This window comes from Prinia subflava, chromosome 5 (assembly GCF_021018805.1).
Source record: "Prinia subflava isolate CZ2003 ecotype Zambia chromosome 5, Cam_Psub_1.2, whole genome shotgun sequence".
Classification (NCBI taxonomy): Eukaryota; Metazoa; Chordata; class Aves; order Passeriformes; family Cisticolidae; genus Prinia; species Prinia subflava.
This window is the reverse complement of record NC_086251.1, coordinates 18,044,082-18,067,963: the sequence shown is the minus strand read 5'-3', so window position 1 is coordinate 18,067,963 and position 23,882 is coordinate 18,044,082. Positions and strand designations below refer to the sequence as shown.

The 23,882-nt window shown below is 41.9% G+C and overlaps 1 protein-coding gene across 9 annotated transcripts in view; it reads left to right on the top strand.

Moving 5' to 3' along the window:
• TSPAN4 (tetraspanin 4) overlaps nt 1–23,882 on the top strand; it is a 415,251-nt gene that overhangs the window by 347,990 nt on the left and 43,379 nt on the right. For all 9 annotated transcript variants that reach the window (XR_010080524.1, XM_063398243.1, XM_063398238.1 and 6 more), the window contains one exon: nt 17,894–17,968. Coding sequence is in view for 8 of the 9 variants with exons in the window: in XM_063398243.1 (XP_063254313.1) it covers nt 17,894–17,968 (75 nt within the window). In the remaining variant the exon portion in view is untranslated. The remainder of the gene's footprint in view (nt 1–17,893; nt 17,969–23,882) is intronic.

The window sequence follows — 23,882 nt, the reverse complement described above, 5'->3', positions numbered from 1 at the left end:
GCAATGCATGCTGCAGTGGCCTGGATCTCAACAGAAGCTGCCCACTTGACACAGATGAGACGCAAGTCGTGTGTGAAACAGGTTTGGTAATCGCTCCAAGGAGCTGCCAGGTCACTCCTGACCACGCTGTCCGTGGAGGATGAGACTTGCACGAAGGGAATTGTTAGTGGTGGTGTAGGTCTCCTTGAACTCTTAGAGAAGAGGAAGAGTTTTGTGAAGACATCTTTTGTAGTGTATCTTTAAATGCTTTTTCACGCAGCTTTGATAGCAATCCACTCCAAATGTTTGCCCTTGTGGGACTGATTATCTGAAGTCCTGGGCAGAAATATCAATGCAGTCAGGAAACAGGTTGATTCTGAAGTGGTTGATTCAGGTTTAAATTGAAAATTAAGACCTTCAGCTTTGACAATGCTGTTTTTTCCAACCATTAACTCTCCAAAAGCTGAGATGTCAGCAAGCAAAGATGCTAGCACAAGGAGACTGCTGTGAAATCAAAGATTAATAAGGTGCCAGCTGTCCATGATTTCACAGAAGCTTGAGCCACTTCCCTGGTGTATTTTATCAAAATGCAGTTTGATGCCACTCAAAGGTGACATTTAGGAACAGTGAATTGTGTAGTTGGTGTTGGTGTGTATTTTGCATCCCTGAGGATTTTGTTCAGCTGAGGACCAGGAAGTGAGGTGATCTTGATGCTTAAGTCTAGGACTTCACCATGGGGTTTGGCAAACCTCAGAGTGGAGCTGTGGTTCAGCTGGTTATCTGATGATGCCTCTGTAAAGGGCATCTGAAGCACAGTTCCTTACTGTGCTTCACATATTAATTTTTTTCCCTGGGAACTACAGAATGAGTTAAGGCACACAAGCCCCCAGATCGTTTAGGTGACTGAGGTACCAAGCCTCGATAGAGGACTCTTTCCAGGCTCTTGCCTTAATCAGTTGTTTCTGCTGATTTTTAGGCAGTCAGAACTAGTCAGTCTAGGCTAGTAAAGGCTATGTGGCTTGAAACTAAAATGAACAATATAAATGGAAATTAAGGTAGTTATATGAGTGAAAATCTAAACTGGGAAGGCTGAAGTCAGAATCTGAAGCTGAAAGTCCTTGACATTTTTAATAGTCCTATAAATACACACTTTGTGGAGGAAGTGTGTGCCCAGACAGATGTAATGGATTACAGCTTCAATGCCAATACAGCAGGAGCCTTCAGGGTGCAAAGTCTAATGATATAGCTTCTATGTGCAAAATGAATCACCTGCTTTGTGCTTTCCTGAAGGCCTAGCCCAGGTGTGACAGCAGTGAGCAGTGCTTGCTTGTGTGTCAGGATCAGGTCAGGGTCTGGCAGTCAGTCCTCAATACTGGAAGAGTTTAAGGCTTTTATCTCTCGTGGTTCTTTGTCCCTCACCTGTCCTTTTGGCAAGGGCAGAGTCTCCCTTGCCCAGCCATCATTGCCCAGGTAGGGTGAATGCACTCGGCCACCCCAGCTGGGCCTCCATGGAGATGAAACGCGTGCAGTGCTGCTCCTGCTGACATCCTGCACAGCACTCAGAATCCATGTCCCTCAGAGCACGACCTAAGGACTGTGCTTGATGGAGCAAGTTAAAGAATGAAAAAGAATCCAAATTCATTTAGGAACTCTCTGCACAGGAGAAAGGGGAAGCTTGATCTGATTTGGTACCCACATTGCACTCTGTCTGCCTGACCTTACCTTTCTGTACTGTAGCTATTCAGTGTGGCTTCTATTTTACTCAATTTTCTTCAAAATTGAGTTATGTTAGAGCTGATTATAGCTACTTTAATTCTGAACAAGCCTGACTGTAGAGGGTTGAAATAGAGTTTCATTAGTCCACATTGAATTCAGTTTTTATTTGGTCTAGAGTAACTTTCCACATTGCATTGGATTGGTATTTTCTCACTGTCAGTAAATACCAGTGAGATTTTTGAGCTCTTGTGAGTTGTTTTTGTTGTGCCTATGTCTTTGGAAGAAAAATGGATGGTGGTAGCAGCTCCTGTTTCTGGGAGCAAAGCCTTATGCAGTTTTGTCCTTAGTCTTCCTTTCCCCAGGTTGCTGGTTCTATTTGACCTCTGTTTGAAATAGCATTTTCACATTTAGGGCTGGGGCATTTGGTTTTGGCCAGCTCCCATTTTTTCTAGGTAACACAGACAGCAAAACAAATGCTTGAAGGAAAGAAACTGCTGAATATCAAACCAGGGCTTCTCTTAGGCTGTGTGGTTGCTACACCCCTTCATCCTTTTCCATAGGTGTTCCCAGCACTGTATTCTGCCATAATGAAAGTTATCTCTTCCCAGAATATCTCTGGGTTATTTAAACACCCCTGAAAATGCCCTGTCTGCTTTTTTAAGAGAATTATTTTGTTGCAGCTGGCTTGCAATAGGTTTTACCATCTAAAATTTAAAGGGAAAGCTCCTAAGTGTTCCCAGCCTTGTGTGTCTGTGACACACACGGTGTTTAACAATTGCTCCTGGATCAAATCCTTACACTCCTTTCAACATCTCCCTGGCTGCCACTCAGCATCTGGCCTTGAGCCTGGTAGTAGCTAAGGTTGCTTTTGGAACTGAATTTATGTCTGCAGAAAGCATTGCCACGAATGTGACAGCCACTCATGGAGTAAGTTGTCTAGCTCGTGTGTGATGCAGCTATTATATCTCCTGTGAAGCATTTGCTTTAGCTAACTTTTTGTAACATTTTATCCATTTGGGAAAGTAGAAATGGAGAAATTGAAGTCTGCTTGCACAGATGTTTTAGAGGGGAGGATGGAGATTGGTTGTGTTGCACTAGTCCCTGGATATTGCATTTGTCTAATTTGCCCTCACCCCTGATGTTTGTTGAGCCCCAGCTCTGGAATTCCAGAATGCTTTGAGCTGGAAAGGACCTTAAAGATCATCTGGTTCCAACTCCCATGACATAAGCAGGGACTCCTTTCACTAGACCAGGTTTACTCAGAGCACTAAACAGACTTAGGGAACTGGGACAGACAGGAATGAGACAAGATCTGCAGGCAGTTGTAACAGATTTCTGGTGGGCTTAAAAACATGGAAAAGTTAGTAATGGAAATGCGAAGAAAGGGAAAGCAAGAAGTAGAAGCTAGAATGTTGCATACCTTGCATGTTTCAGCGGCTGGTTTACAATAGTCTGATGGAAGTGAGGCTTGGAGTGCACAGAAGAGAGAGAAAGTGGAATAAAGCAAGCTGGGGGAATACCTAGGGATGTCATCATGGTGGGTTGGCAGATATTTACATTATATCTTACATATGTGAGATCAGACATCACTCCATTGAGGAAAACCTTGCTGTGTATCTCTAAGTGAGTAGCAGTTTTTCACTGATCCCCTTTTCCTTGGCCCCACGCAGTGGGACAGAAAGCCTGGGATGTTAAGTATGACCACAGACAGTACTAAAGATGATGTGGATTCTCTGCCTGTGCTGTATTCCTGTTGCAACCCACTCTGAAATCACATCCTTATGATCTCCTTGAAGACGCTTGTGGCATTTTAAGCCCAAAAACTCCATGGTCATGCCTGGTTTAACCAAGAGCAATCTGGACCTCAGCTTGCTTGTGTCTCCCATAGTGTGCCTCATCCTCACGCAGGGTTGTTGGCAGTCTGATCTGCAGGGACTGGAAAGACAAATTACCCATCCAACAGGAGCACTTCTTGCTCTGCTTCCTGAAAGCAGAAGGAGGAGGAAAGGCTGTGGCAGTTCCCAGCTGAGGGGGTGTGCTGCTGTTATTGGGGTGGGGCAGTTTGGAGGAGTTCACTGGAGATACTGCAGGAGGCATGAAGCACTGCAGGGATCCTAAAATGAGCTGGGGGTAAGCAGGACCAGCTCAGCCCACCTCACTGGAGGAGCAGAAGTTTGTCCTTAGTCTGGTAGACACAGGATGTTTGTGGAAGGTCTTGCCTTAGGAATAGTGCTGCTGTTTGATGATGTGACAAGGGGTGAGATTTCCCACAGTTTGCTTGAGTTAATGAAAAGTGAGCAGTATCAGAGAGACATTTCAGCCTATTTACATTTCATACGCTAAAATGCAGAGCAGATGAGACTGATCATGTATCTTTGTGTTCTGCACATATGACATTTGTATTGGTTTGTCAGAGCACATCTGTAAGCTCTTTGGTGTTAGGCTGCTGTGGTGTTAGGTGTGAATGTTAGTAATTACCTCTGGCATTTGCCGATGACTTTTGAAAGATGGGAGAAAAGACCAAGTGTTTTGAGAAGCAGGATAGATGGGGACAGGAGATGGAAAGCAGAAGTAAAGTTCAGTTTGTAAATGAGATTTTAGCACAGCTGTGTGCAGTAGTCAGGAGGATTCACATAAAGTCTCTGAATTGAGAGTTGAGGTAGTCTAAAGCTTCACAGATTTACTGGCTTGAAAGGAATTACCTGGTGTCCACTGCAGATATTCTTTACTCAGTAGCAATATATAGTCAGGAAAATGTAAAGCCAGTGCTTCCTTAATCTCTTAAGAAACAGGCCCATTCCTATTTCTCTGCATTCAGAGGAATAGAATAATATGAAAATCTAAGAGTGTAAAGGAAAAAATTAAAGGAAACCTCAAGCATTCTATGCATTCTGCAAAAATATGTAGATGGGGTGAATTTTACAGCTGTCATTCTAAGATGTCAGTGGACAAGGAATGGGTATTTGCACTGATTCTTATTTGCTCCAGCTACAATGTGAAAGAAGACAAACTTTTCCATTATTAGATTTCCCTAGGGAAATCAAAGCAACAGGCATTCTTGAGATAAGTATGCAACCTGGTATATATAATCTTACATCTGAATATAGATGCAAACTGATGAATGAAGTGGGCAAACAGTGCTTCAGTAAGACTTGTTTAACATTTCTGCAAGTATTGCTGCTCAAGACTGTGACTGAGGTCCCTCTCCTACAAGCTCAGCTGTAGTTAGAAAACAGCAGCTTTGCTCTGATGGGTTGGGTCAGTGTCCTGAACCAGTGACAGAGATAAGCCAGGAGTCTGACCTGAGAAGGTTAATTTATGGACTTCCACTGATTTTTTTCATAGATTCTTGTCCTGCATCGCTGGATCATGTTAGCTGTACTGCAAATCTCTATGAGTTATCTTGATATGAAGTTAGGGACCCAGCTTTGCTGGTTTTCCCTTTGGAATCACAGTACAGTTCTGATGTGCATCAGAGCTGTTAGCCATATCCATCACCTCTGTGAATTGTAACAAAATGTTTGGCTTGTGTGCTCTTAGTCCCACTGCCCCGTGTGCTTTCCCGCTGAGAGCAGGTCCTTGCAGGAGCTGAGGCACCACTTTGCTCTGCCACCCAAACACAATCAGATGTGGTGGCTTGATCGTGGTGCTGGCTGCAGGCAGGTGCTGTATGTACACCTGAGCAGACCTTTTCTTTATGCAAAGAGATTTATGCTTCATTAAGTACTTCTGTGCTCAAATGTTGACCCAGCTGATCCTTAAGGGTCTCTGTAAACATTATCTTTTATGTTAATTGCTTAAGATCTATGTTTGAGGAGCTAAATTGCCTGAATATCCTGCCTTTTGTACTCGTTTAGCAGATATCTGTATTTGTATGCTTGCCCTGAGAAAGGTCATTCATTATTCCATGGATAGCCCAGGTTGAAAGTCTCGGCTCCAGACGTTCAATCACGATGGGTTATGTAATTTATTACCTGTATTACAGTATCCCCTGCAGGCAGCCCATGAGGATGCTCATTCTGTATAAAAACTCTGGGTAAGCAGAGGTACCTGACCAGTAGAGCTTACTGTCTAATTAGATAAGGCAAATGGAAAATATTATTACCCTCATTAGACAGGGAGCTGCAGCAAAGTGAAACTAAGTGCCTTGCATAAGTTGCACTGGGAGGTTGTGAGAGAGCCATGAAGCAAAGCCAGAGAGTCTAAATCTCAACTCAGTGCCTTCATCATCTTCCTGTGATTACATCAGAACATACCTAGCCATCCTTTGTGCTTCAGTGACCTTTAAAAAGCATTTAGTCCCATGTTTCCACAATAGTAATGACAATTTTAATTTCTTTTATCATATGTATTATTGTGTCCAAATGAAAAATAAATATCCCAAAGCAAAATTATTGCTCAATTTTTGATTTTGTTGAGAATTATCATTGGCAGACTTAGCTGTTTTCCGTGGGCAGCACTGTAGGCTGTCCCCACTGAGCTGATCAGCCTAACTGCAACACTGCCTTCAGTCAAATGTGAAACAGAACATTTAATGAAGCTGCTGGAAAAAATCTGTGCACTTGGTCTAGTGTGTATGTTTTTGCAAATAGGGACTTATTTTTGGTCCAGGAGATCGTAGGAATACTGGTCAAAAACAGTATGGGGCCCTATGTGAAGGAAAGATTTTAATCTCTTATTTGGTTCTTACAGCACACAGGTATAGATACCACATTTCCAGACACTTGAAACTTAAATAATAACCTGTGTCCTAGAAGGAAATAAGATTCACAGACAATTCTTTATTTCACCCTCAGATTTTGTGGCCTTTTTTTTTTCCTCCAATGATTCTTCTGCTCTGGTTGGGATGCAGCATGGCAAATAATCCAGTCAAAAGAGGTAGAGAATGAGGGGATCCTTCTCCACACATTACCTGCACAAGAATAAATGAGAAAGGGGAAAGGAGTGAAAAAGACAAAATGCTGATTCCTCTCTGATTATCCAAAGCCAGCTGCCTTTTTATAAAACACCAAGGTTGGGTATGTTCCATCGCATCAAGGATTAGCAAAATGTTGTTAATTAACAAAATTAAGAAAATGGCTTAGATACACCCACTTCCCCTTATTCTTATAAATCCTGATTTGTGGATAACCCTGATTTTTATTGTAGAAAGGCTGAAACAATGGTTAATGAGAAGGGGAAGGAAAGTAATCATTAGCAGGCAGATCTGTGTGTTCAGTTTAATTTAAATGATAACCTTGTGTTCATAAGCAAGTAGTTCTTCACAGCTGCTGGAATGAATAAAATCAGAATTAGAACTTGATATTAGGTCAGGACCAGCTGTGGAATGCACTGATGCTATATACACATGTGTGTGACTATCCAGACATCAAAAGATTCTCATTTATGGAACAGTCCAAGGGGAAAATGAGTGCCCATGGTGTTTTGTACTGTGCTGTTGAGTTTTCTGAACTCCAGCTAGCTCATCTGTAAGTGAAACAGCCATAAAGAAAATAAGAAGAAAGTTAATGAGTAGGAAGAAAATGAAACTAAAAAACCCTACTGTTTTCAATAGTATCACTGGCTCCAGAGTGCTGACAGTTGAAACTTCACTGGTGACAGGGATTTTATTTCAAAGCAACTAAATGAGAGAGAAACAGCCTGTAAATGACTTCATCTCAGTAATTTAATGCCACAGATCAAGCAGTAGATTCTCATTCCAATTTAGTACATGAGCTGGTGCTTTAGCAAACAAACCACCAAAATCAGGGAAATGCTGGGTGCAGCCACAGCAGCAAGCAAGTGATGCAGAGCCCAGACAGATGCCATACATGCAGCCTGAAAGCATTATACATGATGTATGTCACTTCTCTAGGTAGTGCTGTGTTGCATGTGAAATTCCAGCTTGCTGCCTGCTTGGACTGTAAGGACTGAGCACCAGTCTCCCCTAGTTTGGCTGTCCCTATTGTGAAGAATCTGCTCCTCCTTGTCCTTCAGTTTTTAGCTTCTTTCGCTTGGCTGGTACTGACACTCGTGAGGGGATGGAACCTGTCTGAGTCCTCCCCTTTCCTCCCTTCTTTTCTTCAGCTCTGGGAGCACTTAATCTCTGAAAGGATCTGGAAACTAAGGAGAGAAAGAATAAAGTTTCCTTTCCTCCTGGTTTTAGACTTGACCCTAGGGTCAATGTGTAGGAAGCTCTTACCTCATAGGGTATATTTAATTTTCTGATACAGCCTGATGCAATACCACTAATGCCTGATGTGCTTTGAGTTACAGAATCACACAATTGAGTTGGAAGGGACCCATAAGAATCATTGAGTCCTACTGCCTGCTCCTTGCAGGACTACCTGACTAAACTAAACCATACAACAGGAGTGTCATCAGAGACTCCTGGAGCTCTGACCGCCTTGGAGCCCCACTTCCTTGGGAAGAACGTTTTCCTGACGTCCCCATTTCTTTTTGAAGTGCCAAGACACTGCTTTATGGCCATCACAGAGGGTGGCAGCACCACCTGCAGGAGTCAGGGGAGCTGTACTAAATTAGAGCGGCTGAAGGTTTAATCTGTTTGTCTAAATGGCTCTCAGCGTTTGAGTTCCTAACTCCTTCTTGGTTAGTCTGTTAGTAATACCAGCTTCTCTGACAGTCTGTGCAGGCTCAAGTTCTCCTGTCACTTACAGTGTCCCTTCTGCCATCTGTTGTCCCAGCATTCAGTCAACTCTCATGGGCCAGAGGTTCTTCCAAAGAAGCCCCGCTCTGAGCCATTTCCAGATCCTGACCTAGGATCACCTGCAAGGGCTGAAAGACGACAGAATCACTCCCAATTTGAAAGTAAATGGCAGGTAACCTGTGTTCCTTGCCAGCCCAGACATTCATGTCACTTTTGAGCATAATATTTGCTATTTTTTCCCCTAATAATAAGATTATCTCCTTGGATAGAAAGCAATAGGCTTAGCAAAGCAGCATATGTACTTTTATTCCCAGTCATTCTTTTGTTATTTTTAGCCACCTTAGTAATGCAACCTAAATTGATAAGCAACATTGACTTCTTTCTGTATAAGGAGTAGAATTACCTGAACCTCAGAAAAATGTAGCTCTGGAGGTGAAGAAATGGAGGCCACTTGGTGTAAATCACTGGTACCACACAAGGTACAGCCAGAGTTGATTTGATGTTACAGATATTTCAGACCCTCAGTATTACCAGCTAAAAGGCAGAATTAGGTAGGCCACACTGCCTGCTTCTTCATTTTTTAAGCTACTTTAAGACTGACATATGTGGATCTGATGCAGCTGCTTCTGTGTAGCACATTTGAGAACCCCAAACTGGGGGTAAAACCAGCAGTAGAATTTAAATACAGACAAAATACTCTACCTTGTCCATTATATTCTCCTTGCTCATCTTCCTCTCACCATTTCCTTCTCTTACACATACACTTTCTAGGCACTATTTTGACACTCTAGAAATAAGAACACTGCATGGCATTACCACAGGTGGAGTAGGTTGGATTAAAGCCAAGCCAGAGCCTTTTAGTTGTATTGATTGTGTCCCTTCCCTGTGGGACATGGACTCAAGCAGCTGCTTTGCCATGAGTGGAGTGGCACAGGGACTTGGAAAAGCTACTCTGATGTTCTGTTGTCTTCTTCAGCCACCCATACTTCACAAGTAAGATGAATTTTTCTCCTGACTGGTATAAAATCACACCAGATCATGTCACACCTTTGCATTATGTTTGCAGAAGAAATGAAGAAAGGCCAGCAAGACCTTTATTAGTGCCGAGGAATCTGTGATCTGCTGCAGGGCCTACACCCACCTCTGTTGTGATAGGAGAGTGATACCTGGCTACTATTTGATGACACTTCATTGATTTTAAATCAATTTTTGTAGAATATGAAAAAAAAAAACCTAGAGATGCCATAAAATACCACTCAAAATCCTTTGATGCCTAGTATGGGAATATTTGGTCTCTCAACTCTCACTCACTAATGCAGTAAGACTGAGTGATTCCAACTGAAAGCAGTAATGAGACTAAAATGAAACACTGTTAATGTGTTAAGGCTGCATATGTTGTATATTTTCCCAGAAATAATTACTGCAGATTTCTTTGAGCTTTATTGATCAGCAGGAGTTTTTGCACATTCATCAAATATATAGTCCAAACATAAACAGAGCTGTACTATATATCCAGCAGGCATAAGGTGTGAAAGGCTTTGTCACAATCAGAATGAATTAGCCATTAAGGCTTTCAGAGAATAATAGCTGATGAACCAAATTTAGATACATGACGTTTTCATAATGGAGTTTCTGTTCATAGGTTTGCTCATATACATTACTGCCTTTTTACACTTTACGAGCAAACTTATCATTTTTATGCTGAAAAAAAATGATTGTGAGACTAAAGAGATTTACTTCCAAGGAAGTACTTAAAGAGCTAAATATGCACAGCATGGGAGAGAGAGGGCTCAGATGGGACATAAATCTGCTAATATTCAAGGAGTATAAATGCTGTGGACAGAAAGGAAGCACTGCAAAGGGCACTAAGAGGAGCAAGTGCACGGAACCAACAGAAGGAGAGTTCACACCGAGTGTCAGCAAAACCTTTGGTGCTGGGATGTGCAGTCAGAATCCACTGTGAGGGTAATTAGTAGAAACAAACTGTCCTTTCCCTTTTGCTCTGAAGTTCATGCAGTAGTTAGTACACTGGGATTTTGTTGACTGTAATTCCAGTTGCTGTTGCAGTCTGGGCACTGTCCTGTCAGTTCTTGTTCGCTGCTCTGTCTTTTTCTGTACAAGTCTTCCAGGCTGCAGAGGAAGTCACTTCTAAGTACAATTCCCACTGCACGTTCTCTTCTGTTCTCCTCTCTTTGCTCAGTACCTTGGAAAAGAAAATCAAAGGAAATTAAAAAAAAAAAATAAGAGAATCTTTCATAATCTTCCTACTGCCTATTAATATATCAGATCAAGATGCCTTCAGGGAATTGTGTTAAATCAAACTTCTTGTGAGAACTAGTGATACATTGAACACTTTTGCTTTCAAAAGTGGAAGAAAGTTTCATTGGGTTTTTTTCTGAGTGCTGACAAAATCTGTGCCATATGAGTTTTTATTCTGTAAAAGTCAAGTACCAATATGTTATTAAAAAGATATTCTGGGAAGTCTGAAAATGCTTGAGGATGAACTTCATGTAGCTGTGCTTACAAAGCCCGATCCAACAATGGCAAAAATACAGGACATTTATAAAGAATGAATGGATCTCCAGTACCTGGAGTTCTTGGTTTTTTTCAGTATCTCAGTGGCAATTCTGGCACTGATTTTTTAGGTGGCTTGAATTTTTCCAAAGTGTGGAATATGTGCTAAATTTGGCAATAGTTTATAGCATTCAGCACCTCTGACAGTGTTACCCCTTTTGGTGCTCGACTAATGCATCAAAGTTTGTTGATGAATCTGTCATAGTTAGTTTGGGCATGGAGATGCTACACTTCTGAAGGAAGAGAAAAGATTTTAACAATACCAGCCATAGTAATGAGACATCATCACTCAATTCATTAAATAATATTTAAATATAAATAATAGGATCCATTATAAAATAATAGAAAAATTACAGAGACCATTAAATTAGAGGAAAACTTTAAATTTTTAGGCAGCATGGTAAAGTGTGGCTCCTATAAAATACATTAAGTTCTTCTGACTTTAAAATGTAGCTCTGTGAATTTCTTGGTGTCCTGGTTTCAGCAGGGATAGAGCTCATTTTCTTTCCATGACAGTAGGTTCAAGTTTGACATAATTTATTCAAAAAGGACAGATACCATTTACACCTTCAGTATTAAATATAGGGTGAGAAGGGAAGGATGTGTGCAGGATGTGAGGTTACCTTTGACAGTATTTCTTTCCATATTGAACTGCAATCTGAAAATCAAGCAGAGATCTTTGACGTGTAGTTTTGTCTCAGAATAAAATGATAAATGTAGTAATTGGGTCTTTGTGGGCCGTACCAAGCCTCACATTCTGTTACATTTCTTGACATGGAGAAACAATGACAACTTCTTCCAGAACAAAAGGCTACATCTAAGGTGTTGAACCCAATTTAAAGCTCCTGAGTAGAAGAGGCACATGAATACTACAAGGGAAAGGATCCAGTGGAGAGCCACTGTGATGATTGTGAGGCACCTGATGTGCAAGGACAGACTGAGAGAGCTGGGTTTGTTCTGTCTTAAGAAATTAAAGCAGGGAGGATAATTTATTCATGTCTTCAACTACCTTCTAATACAATGTTAGGAAAATAGAACTTTTGGAAGGGATGGTACAAGAAATAACAGGCACAGGTTAAAACCAAAGGAAATTCCAATTAGAGATGCAGAATATTTTTGTTATTTTTCTTATCATGAATGTAGTCAAGTATTAGAAAAAGATATCCAGTGAGGCTGTGGATGACTGTCCATCTTCATCCTTGGAGATGCTGCTGAGGTGACTGGGCACAGCTCTGTACAGCTTCATGTGCTGACTGCTTTTAGGAAGGGGTTGAACCAGGTGGACCTCAGAGCTCACTGATAACCCATGTGTTTCTGTGACTCTGAGAGGCTCTGTCTTCTAGCAGCCAGAGCTGGTTCATTCTTATATGTGTACACATTAGGGACAGGCAGACAATGAATCACCCCTCCAAGCTATGAAGACAAACTGTCTTACCCCAAGGAATTGTCTGTAATTTCTTCTACTGGGGTGTGTATTCATTGGGAAGGAAATATAATACTGAAATTAAAGATGATCAGTGAGGATTTGGTAATCCAGCCTCAAAAAGGCAAAATGCTTATATCATTTGTGTTATCACTGTACCAAACTTGCAGTTAATGTTACAGAGGAAGGACTGGCTGTAAATTTTCTATTTTTTGTCTCTTCGTCCTGGGAGCTGGTGCAGGTGGAGGGCAGTTACCTTGCTGGAGCATTATCCAGGAGCAACCTCCCTGTTGATGTGTTGTACTTCATAGAGTCTGTCAGAAAGGAAGCAAACTGTCCACCTTGCAGGCTGTCTAAATGTGATGGAAAACAGCACAGGCTGTCTGCTCAAGTTGTTTGTTCAGTTTCTTAGGAAGGTTATGCTAATTTGTATGCAGTTGGCTGTAAGCAATATATTTGCTAGGCCATGAACTTGAAAATTGTTTTGGAATGTATCTCTATTCAAAAGAAACAGCTGGCTCTCGGGTCTTCCTACTACTTTCATGTTTGTTGAAGAGAATTTGAATAAATCTTTGCAAGAAGCTTCTGTCTCCTGTCATGACCTAAGCTGAGAAACAGGTCTGGCACACTGAGATCCTGCTGTCTCCTTCTGAGGCAGCCTCCCATCAAACTAAAGGCATTACTTCAGCAAGCAGTGGAAACACAGCAGCCTCGAGTTTGCCATCAGTTACATCACATTTAGTCTCACAGCAAAATGTTGGGAGGCTAACAAGACAATCACACCTTGGTTTTCACTGTATTGGGCCACTCTTTTATCTTTGGGAGACTGAGAAAAGATCAGCTGCTCCTGACATGGAGAGATGGGCAGTTTGAGCAAGGATCCCGCTATTGAGAAGATCTGGGAGGCAGAGGCGGTGGGGAAGCAGATGACCCAGTCCTGTGTGTTAGTGTGTGGTGGCAGTCATCAGGCAGAGAGGCAAGTGTCTGGAGCATCTGAGAAACCAGATGCTGTTTGTTTGGGAAGGAAATACAATTAACTTGTTGTTTTCTGCCTGTGTGACCAGCAGTGGAAATGTGGTTGAAGTGATGTGCACAGGGTACCACATTCTCCACCTGGTATCAACAGCCTGAATGAACAAAACTGGGAGTAGTGAATCAAAAGCCTGGTGCAGATCCCATGGGGTGGAGTTGAAAGTTGGGACCTCCTCTCCTCTAGCAGACTTTTCTCTCTGGCAGCAGGAGGGTGGCACATATCCATGATGTAGGTTTGGTTGCAGTTGCATACTTCCTTTTCCATACAGCTTTAATGAGAATCTGTGGGAAAGTCAAAGGCTTTGTACAACATAAAGGTAGCTGCTGAGAAACTGGCCCTAGTTTCCTAAGGGGTTGGAAATCAGCAGTGGTAGACAGAAGGGTGTTACCTCAACTCCCTCATCATCAAAGCTTTGATGGGGTTATTTCAGGTGTAATTTATGAAAAGCTGAGCAGTAGGGACCTCTCCACTGAACCTCTGCTGGGTTGCATCCCACTGTTTGACAAGTAGCATTTCTCTGTACAAGGTCAGATTAATCTTTTTTTATGGAGTTTCACATGAATGCTTTGCTTTGGGATTGTTGTTTCTCCATGCATAAATCTTTATTATACCAATAGCCTACAGCCCCAGTGAACCAAACAAAACTCAATTTTATTCTTCTCAGTATTTATCACCACAGTGAGAGAATTCAATTGAAAAGCAGCTTTCCAGCAGGTGTGGTGGGGATTTAGGTGCTGTAAGCCTTCAGTGAGTTCATGTTTTTTCCTTCTAAGTTTGAATGGTATATGCCAAGCTGTGTCTGGCCCTAGACTGGGCATTGTTCCCTTTGGGATGGTGCCGAGGACGGAACTGAAAATGAGCTGTTGTGGGAAGGTGCTGTGGGCCAGAGGAGCAGGTTGTGCCTTTGCTCTGGTGAATCACAGGATGTGCTGCAGTGTGCAGGCCTTGCTTTGCAGCCAGCCCAGGCTGGAGCCTGATTGCTGCTTGCCAAGGTGCTGGTTTGGATTCAGGTTCAGCTCTCCTTTAGAAGGGGGATGACAGATGAGCTGACGTCCAAGTGCTTGTGGCTTTTACCAGGTGATGACTATGGAGCCTCCCTGTTGAGGTTGATCTCACTTAATTAACATTTGTAATAAAAGATACAGCACAGGTCTCTACTGTCTGCACATGTGGGGATTCCTAATAATTGTTAGTTATCTGGGATATAGCCATGTGGGCTCTGTCAGTGTTTCTAAATGTAAAAAAAGATAGATACTTTATATAAAATCGAAATGTTTTTCTGTGGAGATAAAGGATAATCCTTATCTAGGTTTTGACTTTCTGAACAATGTACATTAGTTTTGGTTCACTGTATGGCTTCCATGATCTGCAGTGCATGAAACCAAATTCCCAGCTTGGAGGACCCCCTCAGTCTATGTAGGGAAAGACTTAGACATGATACATAACCATCACTGAGAGGATTTTTTATTGTGGTATTTCCTCAGTTTTGAGTGCTTGACTCCACAATTTTAGCATCTTTTCTGATGTCAGTGTCATGCCTATTTCTTTAGTATGACCTGAGGAAGGCAGGAGCACTGTCAGGGTCTCACCAGAAGGTCCAGCCTCCTTCAGCTGGTGGACACAAAGGCACAGCTGGCAGGAGGAGCTCCCTGCTCCTGTCTGAAGCTGATAGCTTTCAGCAGAGTTGGTGTTGTAGGGGAGAATACTCCTGAGATGTGAATTTTCACTTCATTTGTTGCCAATTAAGATGAAATTTTAATTACTGATCCTGATATTAAGAATAATGATGCGCTTGAAATAACATCTCAGCTTCCCTCCAGATACCTTTCCTCTCCCCTTGCCAGTCACCACTCCCACATTACACCCAGTCATGGAGATCAGTGCAGGATGCTTTTCTTTTATGGCCACTCTTTATTGCTTGCTCTTTTTCCCCCATGGCTCCAGCATGGGACCCTCCCCAGGCCCCATCCTCTCAAAGGCCCCATTCCTCCTGGGTATCCGTGTACACATGTGTCCCCTGCCCCCTGCGCTTCCTGCCTGGATTGTCTGCTGCTTATAGGACCAGTTTTCCTAAAACTTGCAGCCAGATCATATCCTAAACCAAACCATTCCCCATCTGCTGTTAAAAATGTTCTTACTTGAGGTAGCCTTTCTCCTGCAGTCACTCGAGGCTTGATCTGTGCTCTCTCCAGGCTGGTGTGTGCAGAGAACAGAGGGAAAGCTTTCTTGAGAGCACAGGAAAAACATATCCCTAAGTTTTATTCCAATTCCTGGACATAGCCCCTGTTCCAGGTCATGTCCTATGAAGTGGGGCTGGAGGTAATTGGCTTTGGGGATAAGGCAGAAAGGCACCACAGGAGCAGAAAAGATCTGTGGGATGGTTTGTGGGTTGTCTGGTGGTGTGTGAGCCATGTGGGTGGACCATTTGCAGGTTTTAGCTGCTGAGCCCTCTCATCTCTATGATGTGTGAAATGCAGTCTCTTGAAAGCTAATAACTTTCCCACAAACATCTACTCATAGCTGGGTAAGACAAAAGGCTGAAATTTCTGTGCCTGAAATGGAGCTGCACTGTGTCAGGTCCCTGCTCTGAACACTGCAGTAAGAGAGGATTTCAAATTAAAGCACCAGGAATTTCACCTGGGAAGAACAGCACACTTTGCCCTGCTTCATTCTTAGGAGTAATTGGAACGCTATTTTTGATGCTCTTCCAAAAGCTTTTATCCTTTTGACAGAAAGAAGCACAGAATACATCAGCACAGACAATTAAGGTTTGGCAAAAAGATAAGCTGATGAAACTGAGGTCCTGTGGTAGGAAATGCTGATCACCGTATCTAATGGGTAATACACCGTCTTTCTCCTTTGTTCTAGAAATTGTCTCATGCAATCCTGTCTATGTCAGGGAATTTCAGGGAGAAAAAGGTGTTTGCATGCACATTTTGGAAAAGTGATGCTTTTATGGATGAGGAAAATACTCCGCAGCTAAATAGGTAGAGCAAAGTGTCTGTGCATCTTTTCGAAGAGGGATATGCTTTGTCCTCTTTCAGTTAATGCTATGCAGCAGGCTGAAATTGTAAAAATAGGCATGCTGCACCAAGACAGGTTTGCAAGGCCATACGGAAAGTCAGTGTTGGATGGTAATGAGATGGAAATCAGCTTGGATCACAGGCACAAATGAGGTCTGTGATTCAAAACTGGGCAGTAATAGGATCCAGTATTAGGGTCAGGCAGGTGTAAAAATACTGACGATGAAAATTTGAAAATAAATAATTTAAGATTCATGGGGCAAAATGCAATGACTTCTGTAGACACAGTAATTGTACCAGGGAAGAAAAGTGTTTTCCCCTTGTGACTTTTTGCCCTCCATTCAGTCACATAAATCCATGGGTTCAAAGGTTTGGGTTTGGCTTACCAGGCAGTGCAGAAATTCTGATAAAGGCTTAGTAGCTATTAAACTTTTATAGGTTTGCAGCCTTGTGGTTGAAGAGACAAGTAACTGCATTTTTCTCTTGGGGATGGGATTCCAATTAAGTCGGTGTTGGTCAGTATTAGAATTCCAGCCTTACAGGTTGCTAAGTGTGTGAATTCTGTGTTCTAGGGAGCTGGACCTTTGCCTCAGCCTAAAAAGTTTCCATAACTACTCTCTCCTTTAACAATCTATGCAAAATTAATTTTCGTTTAATGCTCTGATGGTGCTCATTCTAAAGACTGCAAGTGCTGTGTTGATGCTGCTGCAGACCCATCCAGCAGGGTAACAAAATGCAGAGGATGTGCTTTCCCAGGAGTGGTTGGCATTGCCAGCAGTCCCTCTCACTGAAGTCAATCTGAGCTGAGGGCTTTAGGGAATCTACCTGAAATCCCTGTGTTAAATTTTTTTTATCCAGTTCTTTGAGCTTTTGACCCCTGGGATTTAGGCAGTTCCATGGCTTATGGGAAGAAAGAGAGGTGGCCCAACTTTGCTTTGATGTCATGAGTACAAACCAGCCCCTTTCAGCTGAAACTCATGGGTGATTTGTGTAGCTCCCTGAAACTTCTCATAAGCTAACCTGGTACACCTTGCACTTCCTCCTTGCTGCCACAGTTAATCTTGAAAGGAACTATGGCTTTATGATTTATGGCCCAGGAAGCCTTCTCTTGCCATGGGAAGTGAAGCTGTGGATTTCATGGATATCATTGGATATCATTACTAATATCCAGTGGGGAAAAATATAAAGAAAACCTAGCATGGTCAGATTCCTCAAGGTTTGCTGTCAGAGAGAGCACTGGCTTGCTCTTGGTGGGATTTTAGGCTGTTCTACTGAACCAGTGCTTTAAATGAGCCCTGCCTATGCCCAGACACTGTGGTGTTTCTCCAGTAGTCCTTTACCTGCCTTTTCAGTTGCAGCAGCTTTGTATCCTGCTGCCTGTATGACTCCCACTCCCCATTCTGCATGATCTGCTGAATGTACTTGCTGTACATCCAGAAAAAGCTGAAATAAATGTTGATGGCTTTTGTTTTATCCCCTGTCCTTTCTTCTCTTGACAGTTTTTTATCATGCTGTTAATTATATTTCTGTTGGAGCTCACTGTTGTGATTCTGTTCTTCGTCTACACCGACAAGGTAAGTCAAATTCTTCATTTTTCTTTCCCCTTCAGCAAATTTATATGCCCCTTTTCCCTATAAATAAATCATGAAGCCCTTGGCTTGGTATGCACATCATGCTTCTGTCTTCCTTGAGACACTCCTCTCAGAAGGAGCTCTCTCAGAATGCCTAAGCAGCCTGGCAGGACTGGGCTGTCTTGTTTGCTCAAGTGTACAACTCAAGGTCGCTGATACTGCCAAGTGCATCTGTCATTAACAAAAAGAAAAGGAAACCAAAAAACAAAGCCCACAAACAAACACCAAAACACCTCACAAAAAAAGCAAAGAAGCCAAAAAACCTTACTGAGAGCATGTGGGGAGAGATACCCATCAGAGTGAGTAGGATTTTTTAATATTTGTGTATGGTTTAAGAGCCACATTGATGTTGTTAAAAAGAAAGTGTCCTCAGCACAGGCAAAGGCATAAAATGCATTATCTTTCCACATTGCTCCTTGCAGCCCATGTGTACTTAGAGCCTAGTGGAAAGCCAGAGTAAATGCATAAAAGTTCAATAAACACAGCTTTTGTTTGTCTTTTCACATTTTACTTGTGTTTGACCATTGTTCCTTCAGCTGCAAGGGCAGTATTGCCTGTCTGAATTATCTTCATCCTTTTCTTTAAAAAAATCTTGCATGAATAAATGAAAACAAGGCCATAATTGTGTGCCACCTACTTATTAAATCAAAAATCCTGTACAATTGAAGACTGAGGGAACTTAATAATCACAGGAAAGGTGGCAAAATTTTACCACAAATTAACATTCATCAGATATATGAGTGGTACATGTCCTAAACACTTTCTTTAGGAATGGAAAGGCAATAGCAAAACAAACAAACAATGCAAACAACACTGTGTTCATTAATAAATAAATTATTAATATAATTAGTAATATATTAGCTAGGAGTGATTATATATTAGTCATATTGATTATATATTAGTCATATAAGTGAGTGATTGTCAGGTGCACTTCTGAAGGACTTAAAAGAGCTTGGTTCTGTAGTTGGAGCATGGAATTAACTTGCCAGGTAATTACAGTAGAAGGGACAATTTAAAATTACTGCATGCATTACTGGATTCTGAATTATTTGTCAGCTCTTGGCAGAAATATCTACACATCATACAGGAGTGAAGGCATCTACTTAATATGCAATGGGCCTCCAAAACCCAAACACAGCACTTGGTTATATTTAGAAAGAAGATCAGTTAGAAATATTATTGTGTCATTGTATAACACATTTGCCTCACTCTGAATATAATGTTCAGTTTTGGTTACAGAAAATATTAGAGGTGCAAGAAAGGTGGAAGGGAGCTGTCATGAAAAGGGATTATGGAGATGACCTGGATTCAGTTTGGGAAAGGAAAGAGATCCTCTGCTTAGATCTTACAAAGAGTAATTATAGTAGTTTCTAAAATAATAGCAGACCTAAAATAAAGACCTGTCCTGAACACAGAAGAAATACATGAAAATGTTTTGGATTAGGTTGATAAAATAAATGTTTCTTATGTTCCAAGTTGTCATCTGGTAGAGCTCCTGTTGTTGGCTGGTACTGAGGCTGATAGATCAGTATATGTGTGGGAATGGAGGAAAGGAAAGAAACCAGTGAAGGATTTTTATTCATAAAGCAGTCAGTGCTGTTAGTGTGTGACAGGTGTGTCACAGAGAATGTTCGTCCTCACTCTTCAGAGGCAAAAACCGTGAAAAAGTATCAGAAAGGAAGAAAGGATTCCCTCCTTCCTTCAGCCCGTCAGTTTGCAGTGGTTTTTATTGATTCTTAATAAAGAGATCAGGAAATTAACTTTCCTTTGACTCACATGCTGCAGGAGCTAGTACCCTGCAGTTGTCTGTAAGATCAAAACAGACTCTAAAATATGAGCTCCAGTTCAAGTGCACTTTTACTGAGTTAACAAATTGCTGTAGTCTGGGTATTGCAGATGATCAAATTTGAGGCTCTTAATGTTCCTGTATGACTTTAAATCTTATACTGAGGAAATCAATAGTTTGTGTTACACTTGCAGTCCTGCCTACTGCAGAATAAATAAACCAGCAGCAGCCTAAAACTAATATTTTCATACAGCATGTTTAGAGTTTGTATGCTGGCCTTCCTGAGAAACAATATTGCCACGTGTATGGGGAAATAACGAACCCAGACGAGTCCACCACAGTAACTCAGTTAATGTAGATCCTTGGAAAATCAGAAGAAAATAAGGTTAATTTGGTGTGCAGGAGAAAAAGACTCTGCAGATGATCACTTTGAGCCACAGGGTGGGTGTACACCTGTGTGTGTGGACACAGTGCATGGGCTCCAGGCACTGAAGCAGTCTCTGTGTCCAGTGCTGGCACTGCTGCTTTAGTGCTGTGTTAGTGACTAAAAAGCATCATGGCAAAAGTTCTTTACAGCCATTCACAGTGTTTTGGTACAGGGCTTTTATTCCCTTACTGTGGAAGGGTGTGCAGCTGTGGAGGTGAGCTAGGACTCGCAACAGCCTCAAATGACCTGTTCTCATTCATCAGCTTGGGAGAAGCCCAAAAATCGCATCTGCCTCTCATTCTAGTGACTTGGTCTTTTCTGAGCTTTTAAGCAGCCAGCTTGATCTTATGCCCTAGGATGTCATCTTTTCTTTTCTTGATGGATAAAGGTTCATCTTGATCTCATGAGAGAAATGCTGTCCTGAAGTTCAAGACTCTTTCTCTGAGCTGGCTATCCAGTGTGAGAAGGAAAAGTGCCTTGTCTCTTGGAACTGCATTGCAGATCTCCTTGGCAGGGCCTGAGCTCACACCTTGTTCACTATTCCTCCAACTGTCCTGGCTTGTTGTGTTGCAAAATATGAATCTTGTGACTTCTGCAGAAGTGAATATGGGCTGTGATGAAATGCATTCCTACAGGATGGTTGTCAGGAAAAACCTATAGCCTTTTATTTTGTCCTGGCTGTTCTCAAAGCAGCAGAGGGACTGGTTCATAGGCTGTCTTCAGCTCAGTGTGAGCGCCTGAGGGGTCTGGAAACTCCAGCTGGCATTTGCACACATTCATATAAAAGTCCCTAGAGTGTGGCGTTTAAATTTTGAAGTCAGAAGTACCAGCCCAAGGACTGGGCATTGAATGGAGTTGGTGTGACTGTGAGAACTAAGGCAGGTTGTTACCACTCTTGAGTGCAGTATTTTGTCAGGCTACATTTATGCCCCCATTTGAAGCAGTCCAAACTCCAGTGACATTTCTGGAGTCATGTGGATGGTTACGTGCATGGCTACCTGTCTACGGGCAGAATATTCTCTTTAGGTTTTGATTCCATCAATACAGAGCAGCATTTGGCCTTTTTATACATTTGACATTTCAATATGAGGTTTTTCTGTGTATTTATAACAGATCCATGGAGTACTGAGAGGGTTAACCTTAATTTTGTTGTGATAAGAAGAAAGCAGCAGAGCCCTATCCTGTCAGAAGTTGGATACTCATATTTCTCAGAACCAGATTGGATCCTGCTAGAATGTAAATTATGCTAATAAAATGCGCAGTCTTGTACCTGTTCTAACTTGTATAATCCTCCTGGTTTTAGCATCTGTATTTATTTCTACTGTGATGATTCTCCTGGAAGCATAGAAAAAGAAACGTCTATATTTACTTTTTTGCAGCTGTAATAGGTGATTTTTTTTCAGTAGTTGTCTGCATTTTATATGATTTACAGGGAGAGCTATGTAATGTCTACAAATCAAAGAACATAACTAAACTACCATAAGGTGGAGTTAGCTTTTGGTTTGGGGAGAGGGGGAAGGGAGAGGCTTAAGTTGTTGGGTTTTTGGTTTTTTTCTTATTTTTAAATGTCAAACATAACATGCAACATAGGTAATGTAAGTCAGGAAAGAACAAAAGCATTGAAGAATCACTGACTATGATATTTGATTATAGGAGCAGTTACTGCTGTTGGCAACTTGAAGTTCAGATGAGATTTTCAATAAAGATTAGGCCATTAACTCGCCTGGGTCCCTGTGAAAATTACAGCCTAAATTCCATGCCTGCTTAGCTGTGTTGAAAATGGCCCACAGAATAGCCCACAGAGGATTGAAAAATAATGGCTACTTCTGTTTTTTGTGAAATGTGTGAAAATATTCTTGTTTTCCATGCTGCTCCAAAATAGCTTCTGCTGCTATCTTATAAAAAATATATTCTGTAGATTGATGCAGTTCTTGCTTTGTTTTGAAAAGAAATTTAAAACTGTTTTAATGTCTGATTGATATTTTGCCTTGTCCTATACAAAGACAGCAGGTTGGAATTTTGTGAATATGATTTCAAATACAGTTCAGTCCTCACAACCTCTTACACATTTGGCTTTAGAAAATGGGAAACCGGAATCTCTTCCACCTGCTGCACTCATGTGCAGTTGCTCACAGAAATGATCTGATCCTGCTGAGCTGCTCGCTGGTGTGAGGGAGGGAGTCACAAAAAATGATGGAATTATTCATATAGAAAGTTAAGTTCAAGGCTACTGCAGAAACTTGTTCTCATTGAGTTTCTGTCAAGAGAGCTTAAAAGTTTTCCATGTTTGCCTTTGACAGTGCAGCAGAAATGTAGAAATGTCTCCTCAGGTAATGAAGTGCCTCATGTTCCCAGTCAGCACAGCCCACAGGGCTGTCCAAAACACATTCACAGGGCATGTTAACGATGCTGAAAGTGGAGAAATAGAGCCTAAAGTGAAGAGACAAGATCACCCAAACTGCACGCAGTTTAGAGATGCTCTTATGTTATAGGAAAACAACAGGCTGTGGACAATCCTGCAAAACTGGCGGAGTGGTCACTGCACCACTGTTCAGTCCGATGGCCCTAATCTAGCAATGTTTCTCCATCAGCATTTGACTGTGCCTGCACCATCCCCTTCTTACTGCTGGAACTCTGAAGTGGTGGTAGAATTATTGGGTGCCTGTATCCTCCTTCACCACTGTGAACAGGGCTGTTCCTGCTGCTGTGCAGGGCTGGGATGATGTCAGGACAGACTCTGTGTGGATAGTGTGCACTGATCAGCATGCAGAGAAAGCTGTCTAGAGGACAAGGACAATTTGAACTCTCTCTGGTATTTCTGTGAGGATGTGCAAGTCCTGGCATATGTATGCAATGGTTTCTGAGCAGACTGTGTGTTAATGCTTTATTTTCCAGTTAGAGTTCCATTTGGTTGTGTCTTGGTTTGGAAAGACAGGTATCTGTCAGGGAAAACTGGAGTTTCCTTTGGAATGGAGAATGTAAAACCCCCTCCCTCCAAATTATTACAATTTTGCAATTAGGAGCTTTCAGGCAAAAATATGGGAATAGGAGTAACAGTTCTTTAGTAGGAATATTAAAAATACAAATGCAGTAGCACAAAAAAAAAAAAACAAGCAAGCAAACAATGAAAAGTCCTAGAAAACCCTGGCGGAGTCAGGAATACGACCTGACACCTTCTTGGCCAGGGTGTTGGCAGCAGTCCAAATAAGTCCTCTTGGAGTGACAGATGTGGTTCTGTTGGAGCAGAGATGATCCTGTAGACAGGTTCAGTGGTGGTGAGATGAGTCCGGTCTTCCTCTGAGAATCCAGTGGAGAAGAGGATGCTCTGCTGTTCTGATGCTCAGGTTCTGAATCTCAGGTTTTATCCAGGTAGGAATGCTGGGCTCCTCCCACTGGGTGGAGCATCTCACCATGGAATGATTTAATTTTATCAGTCATTGGTGAGCCTTAATGGCTCATTAACAGCAGATATCCCCCTGGAGGGAGCATGGGTCATGGAAGAGATAAGGAACATTGCTCCCCTGGTTTTAGCTGCTGGCCCATTGACAGAAGGCCTCCATCCCCCTCCCCCCTGGAGTTACAAGAGATAAAGGAGAAAAAACATCTCCCCAGCTGATTTCAACAGATGAAATAGAATACACTTT